The 24,431-nt window shown below is 41.6% G+C and overlaps 1 protein-coding gene across 1 annotated transcript in view; it reads left to right on the top strand.

Moving 5' to 3' along the window:
• Positions 1-24,431, top strand: part of LOC310900747 (uncharacterized protein) — a 51,109-nt gene that overhangs the window by 13,642 nt on the left and 13,036 nt on the right. The window contains exons 3-5 of the mRNA XM_083839174.1: positions 11,655-11,714; positions 12,317-12,381; positions 12,961-24,317. Coding sequence (XP_083695300.1) covers positions 11,655-11,714; positions 12,317-12,381; positions 12,961-13,012 — 177 coding nt within the window. The 3' untranslated portion in view covers positions 13,013-24,317. The remainder of the gene's footprint in view (positions 1-11,654; positions 11,715-12,316; positions 12,382-12,960; positions 24,318-24,431) is intronic.

The following is a 24,431-nucleotide window of genomic DNA, read 5'->3' as shown; positions in this document are numbered from 1 at the left end:
TTTGGCAAGCAGCTTTGTCTTCCATTTCCTCTGTTGGGATACTTGGGACTCTTTTCTGAGTTGCTCTACACTTTACAATATAAAAATATGGCTTGTGGAAAAAGCCTCCTTTCCCTCTGCTGGTTCCATTCAAAACAACTAAGCCAGAGTTAAATGGGAGCTTTCAAACCCCAACATTTCCTGGGGGCCTGCTCTTTGCTATCAATCCATCATTTCTTTACAGCTCATTTTCAGATGCATTTATTAGAAGTTTTTCTCTGGCTACACCCTTCTTCATGTCATAAATCAGTTGCTTCTGGCCTGGACGCTGCTCAGGAGCAGTGCCACTCCTGCCAGCCCTCACAAAATGCAGCAGGCTGAGTCATACCTCAGCAAAAGGTTTGCAATTGCCCAATTTCATGTCATTTCTTTTCCATTAGGGAGCAAAACCGGGGGTGACCATTTACATTTTTGGGGTAATACATATTCTAAATAACACCTTGTTGCTGTTGTCTTTTTCCCCCTCTTCTCCTTTGTTTCTGTTTTATTCATTATATGTGAGCCTAAAAAGTATTTATTTAGCATTGGTCTTTTAGTGTTAGAAAATGGGAGACATATTGATTGGTAGTTGCTCATGTGAAGTTGTTTAAATAGTACTTTAAAAGACATTAAGCAGCATTTCACATCAAAAACCACTCAGACATGTATTTGGAAAGATACTGACTAGACTCATATTTCCTGTATTAAAATACTTGTATAAAAATGTGTTCTTCTCTGATTTATCAAACAAGCAAATGACCCTCTGGAGAGTTTCTGGTTCAGACGTGAATACCTAAGCAAAATCTTGGTGAATCATTTGAAATTGCTAGAATTTTCCATATGAAGACCATTATAAATGTATCAATATTATGGTGTGTGAATATTCAATACATGCCTGAACTCTGTATTTTTACAATGTTAGTTCTCGAGATGCATGAGTATAAATGCATACAAGAATGCCAGGAAGACACGCAGAGAATATCAATTCCTTATTCACATTTGGTTTGCAACATGCCGACAAAATGTTTAGCTGAACTTATCTCCTCAGCTCAGCGCCATAAATTTCAGCTGAGGTAGGAGGAACTCTTTTTCACATAATTGTTTTGCACATTTCGAGACAAGAAAACACTAGGGTGAGACCCACTGAGCAGATCTTAGCAGATAATTTGACCCATCTGTAGGATTTAGGAGTAGGTTGAAAGATGTCACAATATTTTAAGCAATTTAAAAGTCATGTGTCTAATTCAGCCCTCAGATATAGACGCATAAAAAACTCAGCCAGATGTTATAAGGAAGACAGGGAATTGTGGCAGACATGAAAATCAGAGTGAAAAGAGAGAGGACAACACACAGATCTTGGCATAGAGCAGGCCTTCAGGTCCTGATCTGAAACCCAACAGGGCTGATGGAAAGATTCCTATTGTTCTCAAAGGCTTTGGGCTTGTATTTCCTAAAAAACATTAAAGGTAGTGAGGCGCAGGGATGGCAGCTACAGTGCCTCGTAAAGATTACAAGGACTTTGGCTTGAGCCTGAATGAAGCTGAGAGACAAACATATGGATGATAAATGTGGGTGTGAGTATGTATGTGTGTATATGTTTAGTGTGGGTTTTATGGAATTACTCTCTGGCTTTTCCGGTTTGGATGAAGTTCATTTTCTGTCAGTCACCTTACCATCCCTTCCAACAAACTGCCATTGCCTGATTTTTCAGCTCTAATTCTATATAACCAGAAGACTTTCATTTTATATAAACCAGAAGAAATGAGGCCTGGGAGGAATGTGTTCCAGCCCCATCAGAGGCCAGACCTGAGAAAGCGTGACGGTCTAGGTGTGCTTCTGGTCCCCAGGCTACCAACAAGGAGCTAAATGCCCTTGTAGGCACAGAGGAGGAAAGCTACCTGATGTGCTGGTGCTACAATGAGGAGCTCCAGCTTGTTTGGCTTCTCAGATGATGTGGAACCTCCTGAGCTCTAAAAGAAAGTACCAAAAAAAAAAAAAAAAAAAAAGTTCCTCTCTTGGGAGGAGCTGGATTTCCCTTTCCACCACAGGAAAAGCCTGCTGCAGACTGTGGGGCCAGGGAAGAGCAGAAATTGAATTTTTGTTTGTATTGTCAAATACTGGAAGCTAAAACTTAGCCATTAAGTAGCGAGATATTAGATATTAGAGAAATATTAGTTAGGCATTAAAGAAGGAAAGAAAGCTACAGCTGACTGGCAGGCTGACGGCTCGGCTCAGGTGTGTAGGAACCTCTCGGTATTAGGACTGCTGACAGAAACCTCCTGTGAGAAAACAGGAATGCTCTCGGAGTGGGGGAAGAGCCTGCAAGTAGGCTACAGCTGGATGTGGTCACGCTTCAGGCTCTCTGGTACGCACCAGCCAGCGATTCTGGTCTGTGATCAGCAGCACGGGTGCCTGAGCAGTTCTGGGGATGGCTTTGGTGAGAAAGTCCCCAGGAAGTCTAGATGGGTCTGGTATCAACCTTAAAATAAGACAGAGAGTGGGAGGAAAATCGCCTAGTATACGTTCCCTGTGGTTTACATTTTTATACCGTTAAAATTTTTCCATAATCCAAGTGCTTGAACATCAGTTGATTTTGGACACTTCTATGAAATCTCTCTTTTGAAGGTGATTTATTTTAGGCTGGTAAACCAGACAGCATAGGAAACAGCTAGAGAGAAGCTGAAGGAGCAAAATGGGATGCAGTTAAAGTGCTACCTTCCCAGGGGGACTCAGTGCAGAAGGGATTTCTGAATATCCTCATGTGCTGGGACATCCAGAGGTTAAGGGAGAAAAAGGCCTTCTACAGCTTGTCAGCTTTGGGGTTTGGGGGAGGACAGGCTTTGGGGGCAAGGAGGAGACTCCCCCATGAGGAAACCCTTGGCGATCTGTCCCTAGCCACAGGTAGGGGCCCTTCTCCTCTGCGCATGCAGGTGTAGCCAGTTCTTCTAACGGCAGTCGCGCAGCTGTGGCGTGGGTATTACACAATGTGCAAAGTCACAACCCGTCACCGCCATCCTGCCTGCCCCTGGGGCTGGGGATGCTTCGTGCTTTGTGCCAGGGCTGCCATGAGGAGAGCTCACCTGCGCTGAGGGGAGGCAAAGCTGAGAGGAGCGAGCTGGGCCTGTGGGGTGCGCAACGCTGGTAGGGACTGGGGCATGGGGGTGCGGAGGATCCCTTAGGAGGGTCAGGTAGGAGGTAGGGCAATGCTGGGCTCCGAAGGACTGCAGTGTCCTCGTGGTAAACCAGACAGAGAGCTTGTTGCTTTGCGTACGCTTTGCCTCGGTGTCTTATGATGGGGCTCACATCTCAGGCTTGTTGGGTAAAGGCCTGTTCTGTCATAACGGGCCAAAATGTCCCGATTGTACGTGGCAGCCTCCCGTGGCTGTTGCACTTTTGCAGATCTCTGCTTTGGACAAGTGTCCACACGGAGTTAGCTAGGAAAATAGTGCCAGGAATTACGTGTATTTTTCTACTCAGCACTGAAACATATTCCCTTATGGACCCTCGGATTTCTAGACCTCTGCTAAGACGAGGCTGGTCAGCACTGCTGGAACGACAGTTAACCACAGGACTTCACTCAGACTATTTGTAATAGAAAGGCGTTGTAGGCTGAATATCATATTCAGTGACTCCATGCAGAAGAGTGTCTTTACTAATTGTTAGCGTTAGCATGTGAAAAGCTTAGATAAAATGGTCTGTGTTTCAGCATCAGGCATGAGTGTCACTAGGTATCCTCCATAAACTGCTGCCTGATGATGGTAATCAGCACAGTGGTCTCGGGTGTTGCTGTTCTGCTCTGTTACTGAAATGTGAGCACACCCCAGTTCACATGGGTATGTGTCTATCCATGTACTTCTGCAAGTGTGGGAATTAACTCTCACTGTATTTGTTTTTATAAGAAGGGATGATTTCTTTCACTTTATTCACAACAAGAGTTTGACTGTAGCATGTGCACTCTAGAGTAATGCCTTGTACTTCAGGAACTTCAAGGTTTGTAAACCCTCAATGGTTTCACTGCTGTGTTTGTTATTCTGTATTTGCCTTCCCTTATATATCTCACTGCTTCTTCCTTTTAGTTGTTAAAATGTATGCTATGATGGCCCAGGATGAAGTATGTAGACCATATCTGCATGTGGAATAAGCTATAGAAACTACTCCACGGTTTCCTTTTCAGTAAGAGGGCTTCGCGACACGAACATAAATCTTCAAAGTATGTGTTGAGCCAGCTGCTACATCATTTAAAAATAGTTAGGTTGGTGCCAACAAGACAGATCACTCGACTTGGGGGCCATAAACAGAAATCAAAGGCATGCATTAGCAATGCCCCAGTGTTTGTATGGTTCCACGAGGAACCCTCTGCCCCTTCTAGCACGTCTGTGATGGTGTTGCAGAATTGTCTGCTATCACTTCTATAATGCATCAATGCCGCCCAGCCTAGGAGGGTGCAGTATGTTGGAGGCTGTATGAAGGCGGAAGACATTTTTTAACTTTTTTTTTTTTTTTAATATGTTAGACTGTAGTCATTTTTCTCAACTTGACAATAAAGGAGAGTTTTAAAGAGTGCTTGGTCTTACATCCCCAGCAGCTTGGGTGACATGCCATTTGGATGTTAAATACTTGAAAAAGGTCAAAGCTTATGAAGTGGTCAAAGGGAAAAGAAACAAGGTCAAAAGTTTAAGCTATGGTACACGGTGGACAAGGAGAACTCATATTTTAAGCAGTCTAGACAGCATATTAGCAGAGGAGGCTTACTGTGTTGTACTCTGTTTATGGGAGCTTTCCATAAACTGCAAAAAATATTAGGAATGCAGCATAACCAAAGCTTTGCCTTTTCCTGTTGAGAATAAATTGTTGTGCAGTTTATGTTCAAAGAAAATGGCACCTATATAGACTTAATTTAAGTGAAAGGGCCACAGGGCTTCAGGGGAAAAGATGGGAAAAAAAAAAAAAAAAAGATTATTTAAGATGATTTTCCCCCCCTTAAAAAAAAAAAAAGAGGAAAAAAAAAAGAAAAAAGTAATTTACGTATCTGTCTGGAGAAAAGTATAACATAGCCATTGGTGCTTTATAGCAGATTTAGGAGGCGACTGCAGTATTTAGGCACCTGTGTTTTTTATGTTCACATGTATATATTTTCATGTTTGTAGAATGAAAGATATGCAGTCTTGATTCATTTACTTTGCTCGGCTTGTTTCAGGCTTTTTTTTTTCTTTTTTTTTTTTTTTTTCTCACTGAATAAAAAGCAAAGTATGTGGCATTTTCAGTCCATAAATCTTGCTTGCTGTGGGCCAACTTCTGCTCACAGCTCTTATTTACAGTAAGTTAATGAGGCCAATACATACCCCAGGGCAGAGTTTGGACCTCTGAGACTACCTGGGTAAAGCTGCCTAAGTGGAGGGATGGTTAAAGCACCGGCTGGGGACCTGAAAGGCTTGGGTTCAGCTCAGTTCAGCTCAGCTCTGTGATGTGACCTGTGAGCTCTTGGGGAAAGTTGCTTCCACTCTTCTGAGCTCCATGGCTGTGCTCCACAATGGGCCTGAATTACATCTCTTTCCTCTGGTTTTATGCTAAAAATTTGCACCCTCATCTGTCCCCATGCAGCACTGCAGAAGGGGAAATGATGGATATTTTGGTCTGCCCTGAATGCCAGTTCTTCAGGGCAAGGACCGCTTTTTTTTTTTTTTTTTTATTCCTTTCTACTAGCAAGTAAAATTGTCTGAAATGATCTGTTCAGCAGCACCATCAACAAATCTGATTATCGATGTACCATACATTTAACATTTATTAGCCCTAATCAAGTAATCCTTGCCAAAACTCACTTAGGAAATACTGCTGTTACCCTCTGAGGTTACCTGCAGATATGTAACTGAAAAGCAGGCACTGAAATTCTGCGAAATAGCTGCCCACGTGGGTGCACATCTAAAATATGTGTACCATGACAGTTTTATGCAGAACACCTCAACTGTTCCAGCTCTGCCTTTCACTCGGACAGACTGACAGTCTAAATTGTGAACACGTTCGTAGTCCTCACAAGGAAGAACCCCCTATCTGGACTCTGGCCTATAAACCACCATCAGTTAGGTTTTTCAAGGGAACACAGTATTCCTTAGGAATTGTTTCTGAACTTTAGTTCCCGGAGTTTAAAATACTGCAGTGGGATTTTCAAAAGCTCCCTTTAGGAGCTGTATTGGGCCAACACAGAGCAGTTTTGAAAAACCCACCGTAAGTATTTTGAGTTATGCTGACACTTACCTGCAGGTGCTTTATGTATTGTTGAGCATTTTGCTTTATTTGTGTGTATGGCTAACACTGCAAGGTGTGGCTGGATTTGTATTTTGTAAAGTTGAAACCATCAGAATAAGAAAAATGAGAAAAATCAAGTGGAATTGAGAAAAAGAAAGGCAGAAATATGGAAGAAAATAAAGATATGGGAGCTATATGAAAGACTAGGGAGGGAATAGAGAAAAGATATTAATAAACAAATATTATCTCTAACAAGTGTTTAATAGTCCACTCAGCTCCAGCCTCATGAGATGTGCCTCATCTGATACAAATATTATGGTATTGTGAAAGAGTTTTAAATTTTTATGATTTGTTCTTATTGCTTGTATATGTGTGTGATCTCAGAGCTTCACTGACCAGGGGCTGAGAGGTGGCAGAGCGAGCAGCAGTTCCCTGCCGGGAAGGTAGCTGGGATTTGAATCCCAAATAGGACTGCACTTTGCAGTGGCCCTTGCAACAAAGTCACGGTGCTGCAGGCCTGTTCACTGTGATGGAAGGAAAAAGGGAACTTCTCTTCCCTGAGGATGCCTGAACTTCTAGCAAGGTAAATTCACATAGAACAGAAGCCTTACTGTGAAGATGAGATGAGGGAGGATTTTTAGCAATGTGCAGTGATGAGTCATTGCAGCTTCTATTAATATAATTGGCACGTATGTAAATAAATTCACATGTGCTCCTCTGAAAAGTTAGCTCATGAGGTCAGGCAGCAATAATAAACCAAGAAAAAACGTAATTTTATAAAGATGGTGAGCCATGGCATTATTTTCCAGGCATTTTAGAAAGAAAAGGAACAACATGGTTATTTGCAGTGGGAGAAATGACTGTGTATCTCAGATCGTCTTGTAGCTCTGCGCAGGTATGTTTCATGCACTTCAGAAACCACGTTCATTTGCATGTGGTTTCCTAGAAAAGTTTGCTGAAGAGATCTGCACGTTCTCTGATTTCTCAAGGACAACGTGTGGTGTTTAGATATGTGGCCAGAGCTGGGAGTGCAAATCAGCACTGAGTGGAGCTTCACTGTATTGTACCAGTCGAGGGGATCTGACCGTGTATAACAGGAGCTGGGTGAAATCCTTTCATGTTTCAGGTGGTGTTATACTTTAGCACCAAATGCAGGGCTGCCTTTTTCCCTCCCCTCATAAAAGTCTGAAACCTGTTGCCTATTATGCCCTTAGCCACCCATTCATAGTTCAGATACCCTTGAGTCCAACAATGTACAAGAAGAAACTTGTGTTTGTTGAACAAAAGCTGCTGCTGCTCTTAGGGTGGGACTTTCCAGACTTATGGGTTATCCTAATAAAACCCAGGAATGTTTTAAAGGCAGTAGCACTAGAGACCACCAACTATTTTATTGTTGAAGGCTAAAAGAAAAATCTATTATACCTGAGATTGACCCTGTAGCTGTTTCTGTTAGCAGGCTTCTTAGAAAAGTAAAAGGGCTGAATTTTTACAAGGGCATTAATGCATTATTTTAAATTGCATGAGTCTGGATATTTACACACAAATATATAATAAGCTGATAAGAAAATAAGCTGGATTTGGACACTTCACATATCCTTTCTGAAAGAGAGTGCAGAAGAAACAGTGTAAACAAAGAGGACCAAATCTTTCCTGTTCAGTGTGACCATGGCAGGGGGGTTGGAATTAGATCATTTTTAATGTCCCTTCCAACCCAAGCCATTCTATGACCATTACTTTTCTAGATGTGTCCTGGCCTCGTCAGTGTTATAAGGGCAAAAATACACACATAAAATACGTCAAAACATATATACATCCCCACAATATTCCCTTGAAACAGATCACAGTTAATGAACAGGGATTTTATGGGTAGAAAACTGGATCACCAAGAGCAGTCACTTCAAAATAGTTCAGTGCATGATTTCTGTTGACATAGATGCAATAACGAACTGTGTTTGATGGATCTGGGCTTCCCATGCCCACGGCTGTGTAAGACGGCATCAGGTAATGACTCAGTTTTTCCTGAGAGCTCAACCAATACAGACACACAGACCACCATTTGTTTTAACACTTGTCCTGCTGAAGGTAACAAAGCAGATGATGTGAAAGCAAGCCACGGTCCATAGTTAATGAAAGTGTTAAGAGGCTGTTGTCATGGGCACGTAGCTTTACATTTGAGGAAATTATGGTAATAGGCTTGTTTATGGTACCCCAGCTTAGGTTCAGTGATTCAAATGCTTCTTCCAGGTTCCTGGCTGGTCGTATGGTTCTGCAGGATATTCCCTAGCCGTACCTTATGCCATTATTACAGCTTTGTTGGTTGCAATGTTAATATTTCTATCATGAAATACTGACTATGGAAGATGTGGAAATGTAATGCAGATTTTCAGAGGTGAGGATTTAATTACACGAGTATTGCTTACTCTCTCAAAAGAGCAATGTCCACAGTCTCTCTGAGTACAGGATGATATATGTAATTCAGAAGATCTGAGCCCAGCCATAAAACTCACTGTAGCCCTGACACTTGAGATATAGGGCCAGGTTGTCAAGCTCTCAGACAAAGAACAGTTGTTCAAAATACACTGAGGGAACCCGCACATGTGAATATCTGCCACAGTGTATGTGGTAGCCTAATTTACGCCTACAAATCCCAGGGAGTATTTGTACTGTTTGCTGGTAGTAAACATTACAAGAACTGATCTGAGAGAAGGCCTACAGAATTGGCTCCTTGCCTGATTAGTTTAGAGGGAGATTCTTGCTGGCTTGGCTGCTTTTAAGTCATACTTCAGATGACAGAAAACCAGAAATTAAGAGTGTTGGATACATTTTGGCATTAAGATAGTTTGATTTAAATTAATGTGTGATACTTGACATGGGACTATTTCTTAAAACCTCCTGGTTTGATTCCCCCTCTGAATCAGAAGGGGGGGGAACAGACACAAAGAAACAATGATCAAGATCTAGAGATTTAAAAATCAGCTGCTGTGCTTAGTCCAATCTATTCCCTGATCTGCCTACACATTTATTCTTTTGCTCACACACAGACAGAATTAATTCATCCCAAGATGCAATCGTGCATCTGTTTTATATATCTGACTAGTCACTTCAGAAATATTTTCAACTCATGGGGAGCATTTACAAGTGTAAGAGCAAGAAAGGTGACAAATAAAGGCGAGAGTATACATTTGCCAGACAAGAATAATGAGACGTAATCACTATGGACAAAAATCCACTTTTCTGTGATCCATCCTGTATGTAAACCCCAGGAGGGATTCGGTGATTTCACCTGGAAAGTATTGAGAGGTTGTAAGGAAATCCTGCCTGTTAATAGAAGGCATAGGTAGGAGTCAGCTCTTCCACATCTACAGTAGCACAAGTTTATGCTGCTTGCTTTGAAGGTAATTTCGAGCTGTCAGTTAAAGCGGGCCAGCTGCTATTAGCTGCTCATCCCAACCAGCACATGACAATATGAAGCAACAGTCAGGAATGTACAAGGCAGGATAAAGTCTAAATAAAGGACCCTGTCGCCTTCCAGACAAACTCCTTGTTTCCTCAGGTGAACTTTTGCCTTTGTTCCTACTCATGAATTCTTAATCTTCCTACTAAAAAACACAGTTGTTTTTCTCTCTGCCAGCAATTGGGTCTTATTGCCACTGTTTTAGCTGTGTTTGCTCTTGGTCTTAACGAGAGACCTGGCTTAATTGACCCTCACACAAGTGTGAGCTGAAAATCTGTCTCTGTTCTGAGCCCCTGCTTCTCTCCAGGTTACTTAAGCTGACAGGGTTTTGTCTTTCCTTCTTATCTGGCTATCCATACTGACCGGGCTGCAGCGAGGAAAAGAGGCTGACCACAAAATGCTGAGAAGTGAACTACCTCCGGCTTCCTTCGAAACCTCCTCCCAGCCCCAGAGGAATGCATTCGGAAGGCCAAGTGTCTCAGGAAGCAGCTGCCACGCTAAATACTTCTAGTTGGGGATCGGTCCTGAGACGGTGGGAAAGTTGAACTGGTTTGGAAAATGTTAGTGAAATTGCTGTCGAAACCAGCTTAGCAAAGAGCTGCCACTCAGCTCATGTTTCAGTGGCTTAGAGCAGATAAGAAACCCCCCTCACAGCTCAGAGGCAAGGAGCTTTTAGCACTTGATAAGTCAAATCGTGTTTAGGGTAAATAAGCGAAGCTGCAGTGCTTCGTTGCTTTGGAACTAGGGTGATTTTGTTTCTCCTGGAAGATGGCAGTCGATTTTTTGCAGTACACCCAAGGGTTGCAATGTCAGGAAAAGATGTCTGCATTCATACATTTGAGTACTGCAGAGTTAGAGAGGGATTTCACGCCTGCTGTAGTCTCCAAGGTTGTGTTCTGGTACAGCTTCAGGAGCAAGGCTGCATCCAAACGGGGAGAATGTGTGTTCATTTACAGGAGCAGCAGAACTGATGGCGTTAGCAGTTTGCTCTGTTGCCCATCTTGTGGCCAGAAAACCTTGGTTAGTGCAAGTGCAAACGTTGGGCTTAAAAGGGCAATAAAAAGACTTGATTTAGCATATTTATATCAAAACTCACTGGATGTGACCGGTTTATTCTCAATTACCAGAGTTTTGGGGGAAATAAGATTTATCATTTGCTCTTTTCTTAGGATAAATAATTTAGGAGCGTCATGATCACTATTTTTTTAACATAAATTATTATAAAAACAGTGCATCTCTGTTGTATAGATAAAGTTAATTTTGGGAAAGAAACCTTCTAATCCCAGAAGAGTTTTAGGCAAGCGGAATACACCTACCGTATACAGAGCAAGAGGGGTTTGTGAAGTGTTGCAGGCAAGACCGACCTCTGCAGGACGAAGTGAACAAGTCTAAGGAAATTTAGACTAAATGAAGCTGTGGCTTGTAGTAGTAGCACCAATAAAAACCAACTGTTCACCCATCTTTTGGAGAAAGTCTTTCCCTGTTTTCTTGAGCCAAGCTCATGGTTTACAGAATGGGGCAGGTGAAAGTTTGGTCTGAGCTCCAGCCCTCCTGAGACAGGACTTCCTTTGCTCCAGCTGATACGTGGAAAGGTTGTGAAGGGTATTAAACTCTAGCCACTAGTTCTGTTCAGGGTGAAAAACTCCTTCCAAAGCATTTCTCAGGCCCTAAGTCATGCTACGCTTTCCTATGAACTTGGAAGTTCACATGATGGTGAAACTCAGGCTGACACTGCAAAGGGTATTAACACTTTTGCAAGCCCCCTAGGACCAAACTTGAGATGGGGACAGAGTGTGTGTGGCAGATTGGGAAGTGTTTCTCCTCCTACGTGCTGATTTTTAGTTTAAATTTTTTTTTTTTTTAAAGAGTCCTGGATCAAAAAGTTGCCTCGACTCTTTTAATGGCTGTTCTGGTTCTTTTCCCTTTAATTACTTGCCAGAGCCAGAGTGAGTTGTTCTTGTACAGTCAGCACTGCAGATTCTTCAGAGACCCCAAATCAGTTGAGTAAAACCTAGTAAATCTCACAAGTTGCTCGGTGAGCAGTGGAACTTGTGAAGTCAGGCTTCCTGTGCCTCTTCAGCGTGGATTCTCTGGTGTCTAATAACATCAGTGTCTCTGAAGTGGTTGCACATGTGTATTCTCCGGTGGCTGATAAGAGGTGAGCTCACACTGTGGCTTTTTTCCTCTGAGGACTTTCTGGCTTGGATCTCTCCCCTCTTCCAACGTCTACGTAAGAGGTAGGAACTCAGTGTGTTTGAGTCCTCAGCCCTGCTGTCACATTTGGTTGAAGTTACCAGACAATTTTAAGAGCTATGGAGGGAGAGGGAATGAACAGCAAAGACTGATGAACACGTGTGCATGCCCACACACAGGCAGTTGGGTGACCCTTTAAGCTGGCCACTGCGAAACGCAGCGCCTCGCTCCCTCCACGCTCACTGCGGGCTGCCTGGTGCTTTTCTCTGAGTGTGCTTGGCACAGGCGTTCACATAGCTGGGTGGTGAACTGATCACACTCAGAAATGTGTGAATAATTGGGTTGGGATGTTAGGTTTGTGTTAATAAGGCTGCTTGGCTTATCTTTTTATTTTATTTTTTTCTTCAGCCAGCACCTGCTGCAAGGCTGCACAAACACCTCCTACAGAGGCAGAAGTGGGTGGCCAGGAGGAGGTAAGGAGGTACAGACACTGTGACGGCACAACAATGACAACTGCAAGTCATTGTTCTGGGTACGGGAATGTCAGGGTTGCATTATGCTGGAGATCACATTTGGTTATCACAATGATTCCTTATGGCCTAAAAATCCTTTTTGATAACAGTGCTTAGGCTTTGGCTACTGAAACAAACAAACAAACAAACAAAACAAAAACCAAAAAAATCAACAAACAAACAAACAAAACCCCACAGGTTATTGCTGAAATTCAGATTTGAGACCTGGTTTCAAAGTGCTGGAATGTTCTTGGTTTTCTGACGTGCTTTGTATGAGGTTCTCGCACTTTGGCACTGAGAAACAGAGCCTTGGTTCCTGTTCCTTTTGCAATGTGCTGTTAGTCTTGAATTCTGTTGCCACTAATGGTTTTCCAGAGCCACAGCTGGCAACAAAGACACTCTGATTCTGGTTTGGATGTCACATTTCTGGACCTCTACAGAGTTTCAGGATTTGCTTCTTACATGTCCAGGAATATTCTAAGTCCCTGCAGTTATTTATTGTTCACTATCACTGTGACTCTCTGTCCTTATTTTCACCAGTGTTGAAATAAACCCAGAAGAGCAGGATGAGCTCTCACCCCCAAAGACCTGATTGTTTTCACTACATGTTGAATACATCTGGCCACCAGCATACTGCTTTCATTCTCCTAACCCTGCACTACTCAAAGGGAAGCAGCTAAGGAGGAACTTATTCTCAAAATACTATTTTGGGAAGAAATGTTACTTCAGGTGGAAAGAAATGACAGACTCTGAGCACATGGATTTCCCCTTCCATGGTCAGTGTAACTGTGATGACTGCTGGGCTAGCTGTTTTGGAATTGCACGTCAGGAAACCCAACCAACAGTGTCACGGTTGGTAATCATCCGACAACTGACCCCTTTTCTGCTTAGTGCCAGCTGGCAAACACCTACCATAACCAATGCGGTGGAAAAACAGCAATGCTACGTCCAGCAATACCTACATTATTTCCCATATTCCCACTTCAGCATTTTACTGAAAATTTAATTATGGCCCTAATTACTCTTCTGTAGTCTATGTGCTGCAGCAGTACACTGGAGCTGATTAAAATGCCTATATTTTTTGCCCAGGGCAAAGTACTGAAGTAATTGATTTGAAGCAGGGTTTTGTTTAGACTATACCACAGTCACTGGGCTCGTGAGCTGCATCGGTTCCCTTCTTAGAATCGTAGGATGATGGAATATGCTGAGTTGGAAGGGACCCACAAGGATCATCGAGTCCAGCTCCTGGCTCCACAACTCACACAAGTGAGCGTTACTCGTACTGGAATGGGAAAACAGTTTTATTCTGCTTTCTTCCCCTGGAAATCTCTTCCTGTAATGGTTCCTATTTACATGTTGAATAATCTGGAAGTAAAAAAACTCACTTCTTGCTTCCATGAAGCTTTCTTTTTGAATAAACTCAATTTGTGCTCCTCAGCTATTTGACTTCCAGCATTTTCATCCCAATCCTCTTCATACACAAGCACGGATTACAGGAGTTTGTTCCAGCTCCAGATAAGTAGTAGCTAGATTTTTCTGTCCCAGTTGCCAAGCTGCCACAGTCCATCACAGAAAACATAGTTCAGCTATGCATCACAGCCTACAGGGCCCTGCGGTACTTGGCCTGCAGCCCCTATTTTGGCGACTCACGTGCATACAGATGTGAATATTGACCGAAGATAAATATCCCAGGTTCCCAATAGGGAAATAAATAAGTGTGTGCAAAGTTGATTACAGAAATCAATGTTTTCTTTCTTGAGGACGTTTCATTATTGCTATTCCACCAGAAAATGTAAACCAGCCCTAGTTAAACATGAGGAGTGGGTTTCATTCGTTCGAGTGGAAATGCCTACAGTGTAGTCCTTTATGCGGTGTTAATATTGCACATTTCTTTTTAGTCCACAGAGAGAGAGGCGCACCGTGTGTGATTTATCTTATTGCAGACCTCCAAAAAAATTTCAGAGGAACCAGGCCTGGAATTGCTTCATTCCCTCCAGTGGCTAAATGGAGCATAAGTGATTACAAAACAGACCTCTAACTGGAAAATTCACTCCAGCTCCTTAGAGAAATAAGATGTGAGAATGTCTGTAAATTTGTTGATTCCGGTAATGCAATTTTTTCGACATGTTTAGGCAAGCACCTACTAGACGTGAGTATTTTAGGGTGATTCCAACAATCAGGTATTGCAGTTGTGACATTGTTACCATAAGCTGCAGCTCAGAAATTCCGCCAGATTAGTTGAAATGTGCTCCCCATCAATATCAGGTAGGGACACGTCTCTTTGTCTTCCTTTTTGTTTGCAGGGAGGGGGCAGGGGAGCAAACCACATCTTCTGCAATTCAAAACTGCCAGAGTTCCCGTATGAATTTCCTATAGTACGCTGGGATCTTAAGGAACAGAGGATCTTGTTTCACACACATCTGTCTTTTTCGAACCCACATCACCACAACAGCAAACACTTGGTTTTAGTGACCTCCTGTGCCAGTACTTCTGTCTCATTGGGAAGGGAAAGGATTTTCCTCACTTGGCAGGTGAACGTCTAGATCGTGTCTCATATTCCATCTTCTCCGAGCCAAGGCTTGCAGAACATGCATTATGAAGGCAGCAGTCTTAAGGCCTCGGGAGAATGAGCCTATGTTATTAAACCTGTGCTTTTTTCTTTTTGCAACAGTGTTTTTCAACCTGTGGTCTCTGTACCTCTGGGAGTCTGTAGAATGCTTCCAAGAGGTCCATGAAAAACAACTAACAGAAGCAAGCCTATTGTCAGTTGGTTTAAATTCTCTATTCAAAGATCCATACCTCTTCTGTAAAAATTTTAGGGGGCTTGTAAATTGAAAACTGATGAAAACTGCAGCTCTATAATGTCATGGAGTAATTTTTCTAAATGCTCACATGCATGAAGGGTCAGAGAGTGAATTATTCAGGCTTGGTGGTTAGCACAGTCGCTTAGGGAACAGCAGTTGCCCCAGTAAGCATTTAATTATTTTGTATAAATGAGAGTCTGAACAAGACCAACCTCAGAATATCTGATACTGCAGTAATTAGGAAAATCTTTAGGAAGGTGAGAAGCTCAAATTGGGCAGGAAAAAATGTGAAGTTCAGCACATCGTGGGGAATGTCCCTGTGTTCCCAATACTGGATATAAAAGCAACACCTTTCCACCATCTCTCTTATTGATGTTTAGTACTGTGTGAGATCTGGTAAACATTTCTTGTCATGCATGTGCACAGTGGTGGAGCAGTTGTACGCATGCATGGCTTTGAGTGTGGTAATCTGGATATACAGGCTCAAGTAGCACTGTGGCTGGCATACTGAGGATCTGTATCTGTGAGTGAGGTACCACAAGATGCTTTGTGATTAAGCCCTTCATGATTTGCCCAAGGCCTCGCAGGAGGCCTTTGGTAGAGCAAGAATGTAAGCCTGACTTTGCCAAACATGAGGTCAGTACCTTAATTATAGGTCTGTGTGTCTTTATTTGTAAGATACACGTTATTTTTATTTTATTTTTTTTACAAGAGAGGCAGTGACCAGATTAAGGGTAAGCAAGAGATGCTTTTTTCCCTACAGACTGTTTTAAAAGGGAACCAGTAACATGGGAGTGCTCTCAATAAGCACGCTGTGCCAAAGGGGAAGAAGGAGAGAAGGACCAAGCTCTGGGTTGGGTGTGCAAAGGACAGATGGTGCAGAAAGAAGTGTGAGGTTAGGCTTGTAGATCCAAGGGGGTTTTACAAAGAAAAAGGGTTTTGCTGCTGCCCCACATTGTGCTTCCTATTGGGTTTCCACGTAGAGTTCATAGCATCCTAATGAGAGCCAGACAAAGATAGGCTCATGGTTCTAGTAGAAACAATATTTGGTTAAAAAAATGGGATCAACTTTGAGGATGAACAGCTTCTTATTCCTAGAAAGAGCTGTAATTGAAATCAAGACAATCTACTACTTCCCAAGGGCTTTGTCATACTGTTCAGAAATCCTGAGGAACCATAATTGGATTTTTACCATAAACAAGTGTTGAGAAACATGTTTCTTATTTAGGTTGCTTCATGTGTTCATGTCCTTTTTTGCTTCCTTGTTAGTCAACAGCATTTCTGTTGACACAAGTGGGAACAGGAAGTAAATATTTCAAGTGGGGAAGGGCAAACCTCCGAAAGTTCACAGAACTCAAAACTATTAACCTATTTTGGGGATTTGAAAAACAAAATGTTTACCTTCACAAACTTGTTTTGTCTGTAATTTAAACGCCTTTTCTCTCCTGTGCTGTTTAAGGAGATTACATTTCAAAAACAAACAGATTTTCTAGGGAGCCAACTTATGTATTAAAGATGACTGACAAAAGCAAAGCAGCCACAGATCAGTCCTCTGCAAAGATTTGTGTATGTCCTTTCATCAGACTTCCCAGCGCTTCCTCTGTTTTATTTATGTTTTTTAATTGTTGTATTTATTGTTTGTATTTATTTGTATATTTTTGTTCATATGTTTTTGTTTGTATTTATTATATTTATTGCAGCCTCTGTTTGTTTCTGTGCCTTTTCATTTATTGTGTCTCTGCCAACTTCTCTTGTGTGTGTTTTGCATTTTCTAGTGGGAGGTTATATTCTGTTTAGAAAACATGAATCCAATAATGTGGGAAGTAACTTTCAAACCTAATTTATTGGCATTGTCAAAGAATTTGGACAATTTCAACCTTCAAGGGAAGTACAGCTCAGAAAGCAAATGTTTAGATATGCTAAAGCTTGGATGATCACGAGTTATCCTTCTTCAAACTTATCTTTCCCGTCAATGGCATTTTGACACTTAGACCTGAGTCATTTTTACAGACTGGGTACTGTGCTTGTAAGTGAATAAAGTTCCTCTTCGTATTGCAGTAACAGCCAAGTGACTGATCGCACTATGGAGATCTTCTTTTTCTGAGTCATGAGGTACTGACGGGAAGAGCAAAAGTTGAGCTTTCAGCTGTAACTTGGCATGTTCTGACAGTCGTGTATTTGCTTTCTTAGCATTATGGTTATCTGCTAACCCAGAAAGGCTGGAACAAGGTTTGGAAACTCAGCGAGAAGATGGGGTTGCACTGTCCCTGGAAGTAAACAGTGTGAAAACAATTTGGCTGTAATATTTTAAACAGTGGTTTAAAATGAAAGGCTTTTTTATTTATTAAGGAACAGCAGCATTTCTAAATCTCACTTACATCTTTGTAACCTACATCCGGTATCATTGTGTTTGTTGTGGCTTTTAAGGAGCTACGTTTTATTCTTTTATCTACTCAGAAAGTTTTTGAACATATCAGTAGCAAAAAATGAAGGGTAGGTGGTTTCCGAAATGCAGCGCCGAAGAGCCAGACCCACATCCCATGGAAATCGGCGGATATATTCTCACCCCATTCGCAGTGGGTTTGAGTCAAAACCTCATGAAATCATTCTGAGCCTTCCCTTTCACTCGAGTTGTCTTTGGCTCACCTCCAGTGAACGGGGAGCCAGTTGACTTGTATTGCTGACCCCAACTTATTTTTATTTATTATGAGTGGACACCAGCTGCTGCTTTGTTGTCTAAAATATACTGTCTGCCCTTGAACTTCAACATTTTCCTTTCAAAAGGATGATTTAGACTTTGTCCATGGTTTGCCAAACCAGCAGGCTACATCATACTTTTGGACTTCCGACAGACCATGAGTGGCTAATCCCCCACCTAATTTTGGCGAGATACATAAAGTAAAATATGAAAAACACGCACAAGGCCTTATAGAATGGAGGAATTGATCGACAGGGCCACAGTCGGTGTGTCTCGCCTTTGCTGATATGTTCAATTAACAGTCTTGTCGAGCAGAACCTGGTTTGGGTCTCTCGGCCTTACTTCATTTAAGTTGATAGTCCTCAGTATCCAACAGTGGGATAAACCAGATTCCTTAGCTTTGTTTGTTTTGGCCTACCGTGTCTCTTTATGAGGAAAATGGTCAAAGTAAAGTGCTTCCTCTGTGTATTTTGACAGGAAACAGTACTAATATGCTTTCCTTTTGTCGTATGCCTTGCTCTTTTCTCCCAGTGTTGTTTAAATATTTTCAGTCCAATGACATATTTATTAACCCACCACTCTCTGCATGGGGTAAGACTTTGATTGGCCCATCTGTAAAGACTCTCGGTTAAGGTGGTTTTTTCAGCGAGAGTTAATAATATTACTACTATTCACGTAAAACTCTGAGACAATCTCTTTAAAAATGGAGCACATTTATCTAAAACAGCTGGTTAAGAGAGCATGAGGGCCCAGCTAGAGTCGGCAAGGTCGGGGGTCAGGGTTAACACCAATCTCTGTGGAACTTTGAAGCTGACATTTTACAGATTATATGTGTCTCAGTGCACAGTGGGCATGGCATATAAATTGGTCTTAGAGGCCCCTATTTGTTCTCTGCATTTTTATGAGCCCACAGAGTTGTTCTTTGAAGCAGCACACACAGAAAATAAAAACTCATTTTAATGTTGTGGAACTATTTGCAGTAAATCATGTTAACATCCTGGCCTTTCTTTAGAGAGATGCAGTGTGTATTTTCCCTGTTCTTGGGTGCTGCAATTGCTTCAGACGCAATCCTCTATTTTTCCACTAAATATCCCTTCATACATCTTGTCTTCTTTCCTGTTCCCGACTTTGGTATCTGCACAGTTGTCCTGTATGCCTGACCAACTTTAAGCTAGTAAGGACACCTTCATCTTGCTTCGTGCAGTGACCTAGCTATTGTAAGTCCTTACTCCTTCGTCTATCAAAAATCCCCTGGCACTATAAACCTCTTGCTATTGTATGGTACTGTAGCCTTACAAGAAAGCATCTGATTTCAAAGAGACTAAGTTCCATTCTGGAACTAATTATATCATTTACTTTATGGATTTTTTTTAATTGCTAGGTGTTTTAACTGGAAAATACTGAATTCTGGAGAGCCACAAGGAACAGACACGGTTAACAGAATCTGCTGGAGGTATTTTAGCCACCTAATTAATTTTCAATAAATGCTTCCAATAGGTAATTTGCTTCTGGCCAAATGTAAATCAACCGGAGACAAATAGGGTTAAAATTGGAAATGCGTGATGGGGACAATGTTTATGGACAAAATAACCTGGCACTCCTAGAAATAATTTGCTGACAGTAATAGAAAATTAGACCACACAGATGTTAACAAAAACTGAGCATTGCGTGTCACATGGCCCCAGCAGAGTTCCTCCAGCTGGACACAGAACTGGCTCCTGCGTGTGGGTCTCACCACACAAGGCCTGCCCATCCTTAATTTTCCCTTGGTATGGATTGTGTCTAACATGGCCTCCGTTCTCCTCTATCTGGCATGCTCCTAAGATGACTTTTCTCTGTTACCATTTGCAATCTTACTTGAGAACTCCACAGAGCCTCAGAGACACTCCAGCTGGTATGAATATCCTCTGCAGAGCTCCAGGCTTTTACAGTCCTTATTCTTAGAGGCCATCTCTTCGAAAGCATGTAGTAGCTGAAACACAGATACCTGATGAATGAAGTTTTCTAATTTTATTAATTAGTAACAGTATTGAGCTACTTCAGCTTCTGAAGGAAATACACAAGTCTTGAAAAAATAAGTCTGTCTTGCATATTTGCTTTTTTAAGTTTCTTCATCCATCTCACATGCTCTTCACTCAGAGCCTTCTAATTCTGGGATAAATCCTCTTGTCTTCTCCTCTAGAAAACAAAGTCAGTGTCTGTCCCTCCCTAAGAGAGCTGGTAAGAGATTCTTCTTACAACTTCCAGCCTCCCATGCTGGGTAGCCCTTGGACAGGTCTGTCAAATGACCAGGGTCCCCCATGGAGCAACATGTTGCATAAGTTCCTTCTTGCCCTGAAATTCAAACTATAATAAGTTTGACCTGGATAGTAGTAGACTGTTTACCAACGGAGACTTTCATATGAGAAGAAGATCGTTGAGGTTTGATGCCTCTTTATTATGGGTCTTATGTCACTTACCTTTGTAATTTGGAATACATTAGACAGCTTGGTTTAGAGAGTATTACAGGTTTGGTGTTACTTGCTACTGAGAATGCCTGTGACCTGCGGGTACTGGAACAGCCTTCAGATCAGCCTTCAGATAAGCATGGAAATATCTCAAAGCTGGCATTCATGGGCAGACTAGCAGCAGCACTAATAAGATGTGGTGGATTTGCATGGCATTTCTGGCCTGAAAAACAGGTCACAGATAGCTATGCGGTACTGGACATGACAAACATAGGCAGCTAATAAATAAACATATGGACAAGTCACCTGCAGAGGCATGCAATTACCTGTCTAGAAGGAAGCTTGCTTGAATATTTAGGATTATCTGAAAGCAAAAGTCAATGACACAGGCTTGTGATTTGTATAATCTTCTCTAAACATAAAGGTGACAAAGCGAACTATCACAATTCTCCAAGCATGTTCCTAGCCTCTGTTACTGGAAAGATCCTCCCATAGTCTTCCTGAATGTTCTCAATGTTTTCCTGAGTTTCAGTGGATTTAGGTCTGGCCATGTTCTATTGATGGGATCTCTGTCAACTTCAGGAAAATAGCTTGGGAGCAGATTTGCTGGTTGGTCTAGCAGGAGCTTTTAACAGCATAAAATCATGAGGGGGTCTGGAAAATTTTGTTCATCTTTCTGAAGTCTCCGAAGTTTATTTCTGTCACTTTATTTTTCCGTGATGGCCAGTGTATGGAAAATGGCAACATATCAGACTCCATTCCTGTCTCAAGCAGCCCCAAACAAGGTTGTGTGCTGGCTCCCACGCTGTTTTCCTTCTTTTTCTTGGCTGTGCTGGCGGAGGCATTTTGCTGACATTGAGAGAGGAGTATTTATTTAGTTCTATACCAATGGAAAGTTTCTCCATATGCAGTGCCGCTCATCAGAGATCTTCTTTTTTCAAATGACTTTATGCTGGTAACCTCTTCAGCTGAAGACATTTGTTTAATCAATGATCATTTTGCTAAGCAGTTGGTCAAGCTGATTTCATGACTGGACAACAGAATACCCATTGCTGCTTCTCTCCTGTCCAGGAGAGCTGTGCTGGTTAGTAAGAATGCTGTATCAGACGGCCCTACCTGCTGACGAGACGAGCCATTGCATGGCTTTGCATTTTGGCTGTGGTCGCACCTCTGTAGAACATCCAGGTTGTGAAACTAAGTAATAATAATGTCTGTCAAAACGTCCAGCTCCTAATAATCCTTCCTGGTTGTGAGACATGGGTAACATACCGTTGCTCCCTCAGAATACCGAAGCTATATAGCCTATGTGCTTTGGTTTGTCCTATTTGTGAGATTAAATGATGAGGGGAAATACCTGGTACTCAAATCCATGTATATTGATAATTCTTTTCCTTGCTGAGAGCTGAAAATGCCCGGACACCTTACAATATGGCTTGAAAATTCTTAAGGAAATATTTTATGCTCAAAACCACCAAACCAGCTGTTCCCATTTTGCTGGGATAACACAAATCCATCTGGAAATTGTGCTGGATTGACCCTTACTGAGGAGGCAGCAGCCCACAACTGAGCAAGGTGGTGGCAGTGGTTCTGTAAGCGTCTTTGGAACAAGTTGTGAGTCGTATGAAGAAAGAACACCATGCCTTGATATCCTGGATAATTCCACTTGTTCCACGTCCAGCTATTCTTATGACTTTTGCATAGGTCTGGTTTCCAGCATACCTGTCCAAGTTGCCTGTTTTCTGGATTCATTTAGGCTGAAATCAGCATGAGATTTCATCATTTTGATGAGATAACAAGGAATGCAGGTAAGTGCCAAATTCAAACCGAGTTGTTCATCTTGATGCAGAATCCCATTATCAAATGGGTATTTTAGATGGGTTGCCCAGAGTGATGTTCTAAAGTAGTTTAAAAATGGACAAAGGAAGTAGCTGGATAGAAAAGATTTTGTAGAAATGAGGACAGATCCTCAGCTGGCATAAATTTACATAGCTCTGATGAAGCCAGTGGAGCCAAGCCATTTCATACTAGATGGTGATTCAACCCATAATGTTGGCCTTCTATATCCATCCATGTATAAGCCATATTTTCGAAATTCATAGCCAGACAAATAATTCTGTACTTAACATCATGACTAATCATGCATTAAAGAGTTACAGGAAGGGGGACAAATAAATGTAAAGACCAATATGTGAGCAATACTTCTCTGACAAGAGAATCTGATTCTGTAAGGTATTTTAAAAATATTTTTCTGCTGTATTATGGAGGAGATGACTTAATTAATCCTGAACTACAATTAATAATCAAGATTCAAACAATCAATGATGTGATCTAGGAATTCTGGTTTTATGACCCATCTACCCACAACAGCAAGTTATATTCACTGTGTTTACGATGAAGTTACTGTGAGCTCTTTTCACCGCTAAAAGAACTGATGGTCGTAACAGCAGATAAGTGAATCAGTTTTGGATAACAGAATCTCAACTTCTGGAGAATGACAGTTTTTCTATTCCTAAAATTACATTAAGATAAATAACAGCAATTTTTCTGTAATCTCAGAACTATCCAGTAGTACAGGTTAGTTAATAAGTGACTTATAAGTTGTTGGAAATATTTTATTTTTGAATTTATGGACATTTGATATAGTGCTGAATCCATATATTGCCTTTAAATGTAAAAAGCATAACAAAACTCTACATTTTCTGCATTAAGCTAGATGTATTTAATTAGCAGTAAAGCACAAGGCTAGGAGCCAGGAGGTCTGGGCTGTAACTGCTACGGGGATCCTTTGGAAGCATTTGCCTTGCCTGTCAGCTGGGAATAAAAGTCTCTCCAGGGAAGTTTTGCCACAATGGAACTTAATTTACTGGTGTTTTTAAAGCATTTTAAGGGGCTGAAATGGGAGGCACAGGAGAAATGAGGATTGTGTGTAACTACTGTACATCCTAATACCCTGGTAACTGTTAATGATGGGCATGTTTCAGAAAGTTGACAGATCAGCTTAGCTAGCCATGTCTTTGGGTACACACCAAACTTAAAGCCTGTTGCTGCTGAAATCAGTTGAAGTCCTATGCTAAGCTTAATGAAAGTGAGAGCAATCCTTGCTCTGGCTCTGTGTGAAAAAATGGCACAAGTACATGTTCTCATAAAATTTTCTCACCAAGACTGCCTGTATCACATTGACCTAGAAATTGCAAAAGAAGAGGAAAGTGAGAAGTGTATCTTTGTAAATTAAATGGAATTTTAGTTTTAATCTCAAGACAGGCTTTTCTTGAATGCTGTGCACAGATTTATTTTACTTTGCTATTGCCCAATTTCTGGAGCTGCTGCCGGTCATAATTAATTTGAGCTCTTACATCGTGATTAAACACGTTGAGTGAATGAATGAAGATGGGAAACGCCAGCCTACATAAATCACAGCAGACTGCCAGTTGTTCTCCATTTGCTTCATTCTCCTCTCCCCACACCCACAATCAATGCTGTTTCCTGTTTGCTTTACTCAAATGGAGATGCAGCCTGATCCTGCCTGCCTATACACAAAGTTTATAAAAGCTTCTCTCTCCTTCTGCCAAATACCTCTTGTTTCTTGGGGAAGCCTCAGTGAGCCCAGTTGTAACGCTCAGATGACTCAAACCCAATGGCCTCCATCAAAATTGTAGGGCAAGAAAAAAAATCAGCTTGAGTTTTCAGTCTTCAGTCACATGAGAAATGCCATTAATGTGGGAAATGCTGTAATAGTTAACTTACTCATATGTGTTCTCCTGTGTCTACTCCAGCAATGGCTTCTACTCCTGGTCAAAGTGTCTTTAACCTTGTTGCCTGTGGAGGAAAATGGACAGAAAAGCTACATTTTAGCTCTGATGGTTGAAGATAAGAAACATGCTCTGGGCTGCTAGCAGCTGTTTCTTTGGAAGAAGGTCACAAGCATGATAAGTGAAACAACAAGAAATGGTAAGTCAATGAGAAAAACTAGATCTATTTTGTTTTGTCCCAAAGTGTTTCATTATAATCATAAACTATAAGGTGTTAAAGGGGTTAACAGGCTCTCAACTCATTGTCAACTAA

This window comes from Anser anser, assembly GCF_964211835.1.
Source record: "Anser anser genome assembly, chromosome: 5".
Lineage (NCBI taxonomy): Eukaryota > Metazoa > Chordata > Aves > Anseriformes > Anatidae > Anser > Anser anser.
The sequence above is the reverse complement of the archived record's forward strand: the minus strand, read 5'-3'. Positions and strand labels throughout refer to the sequence as shown.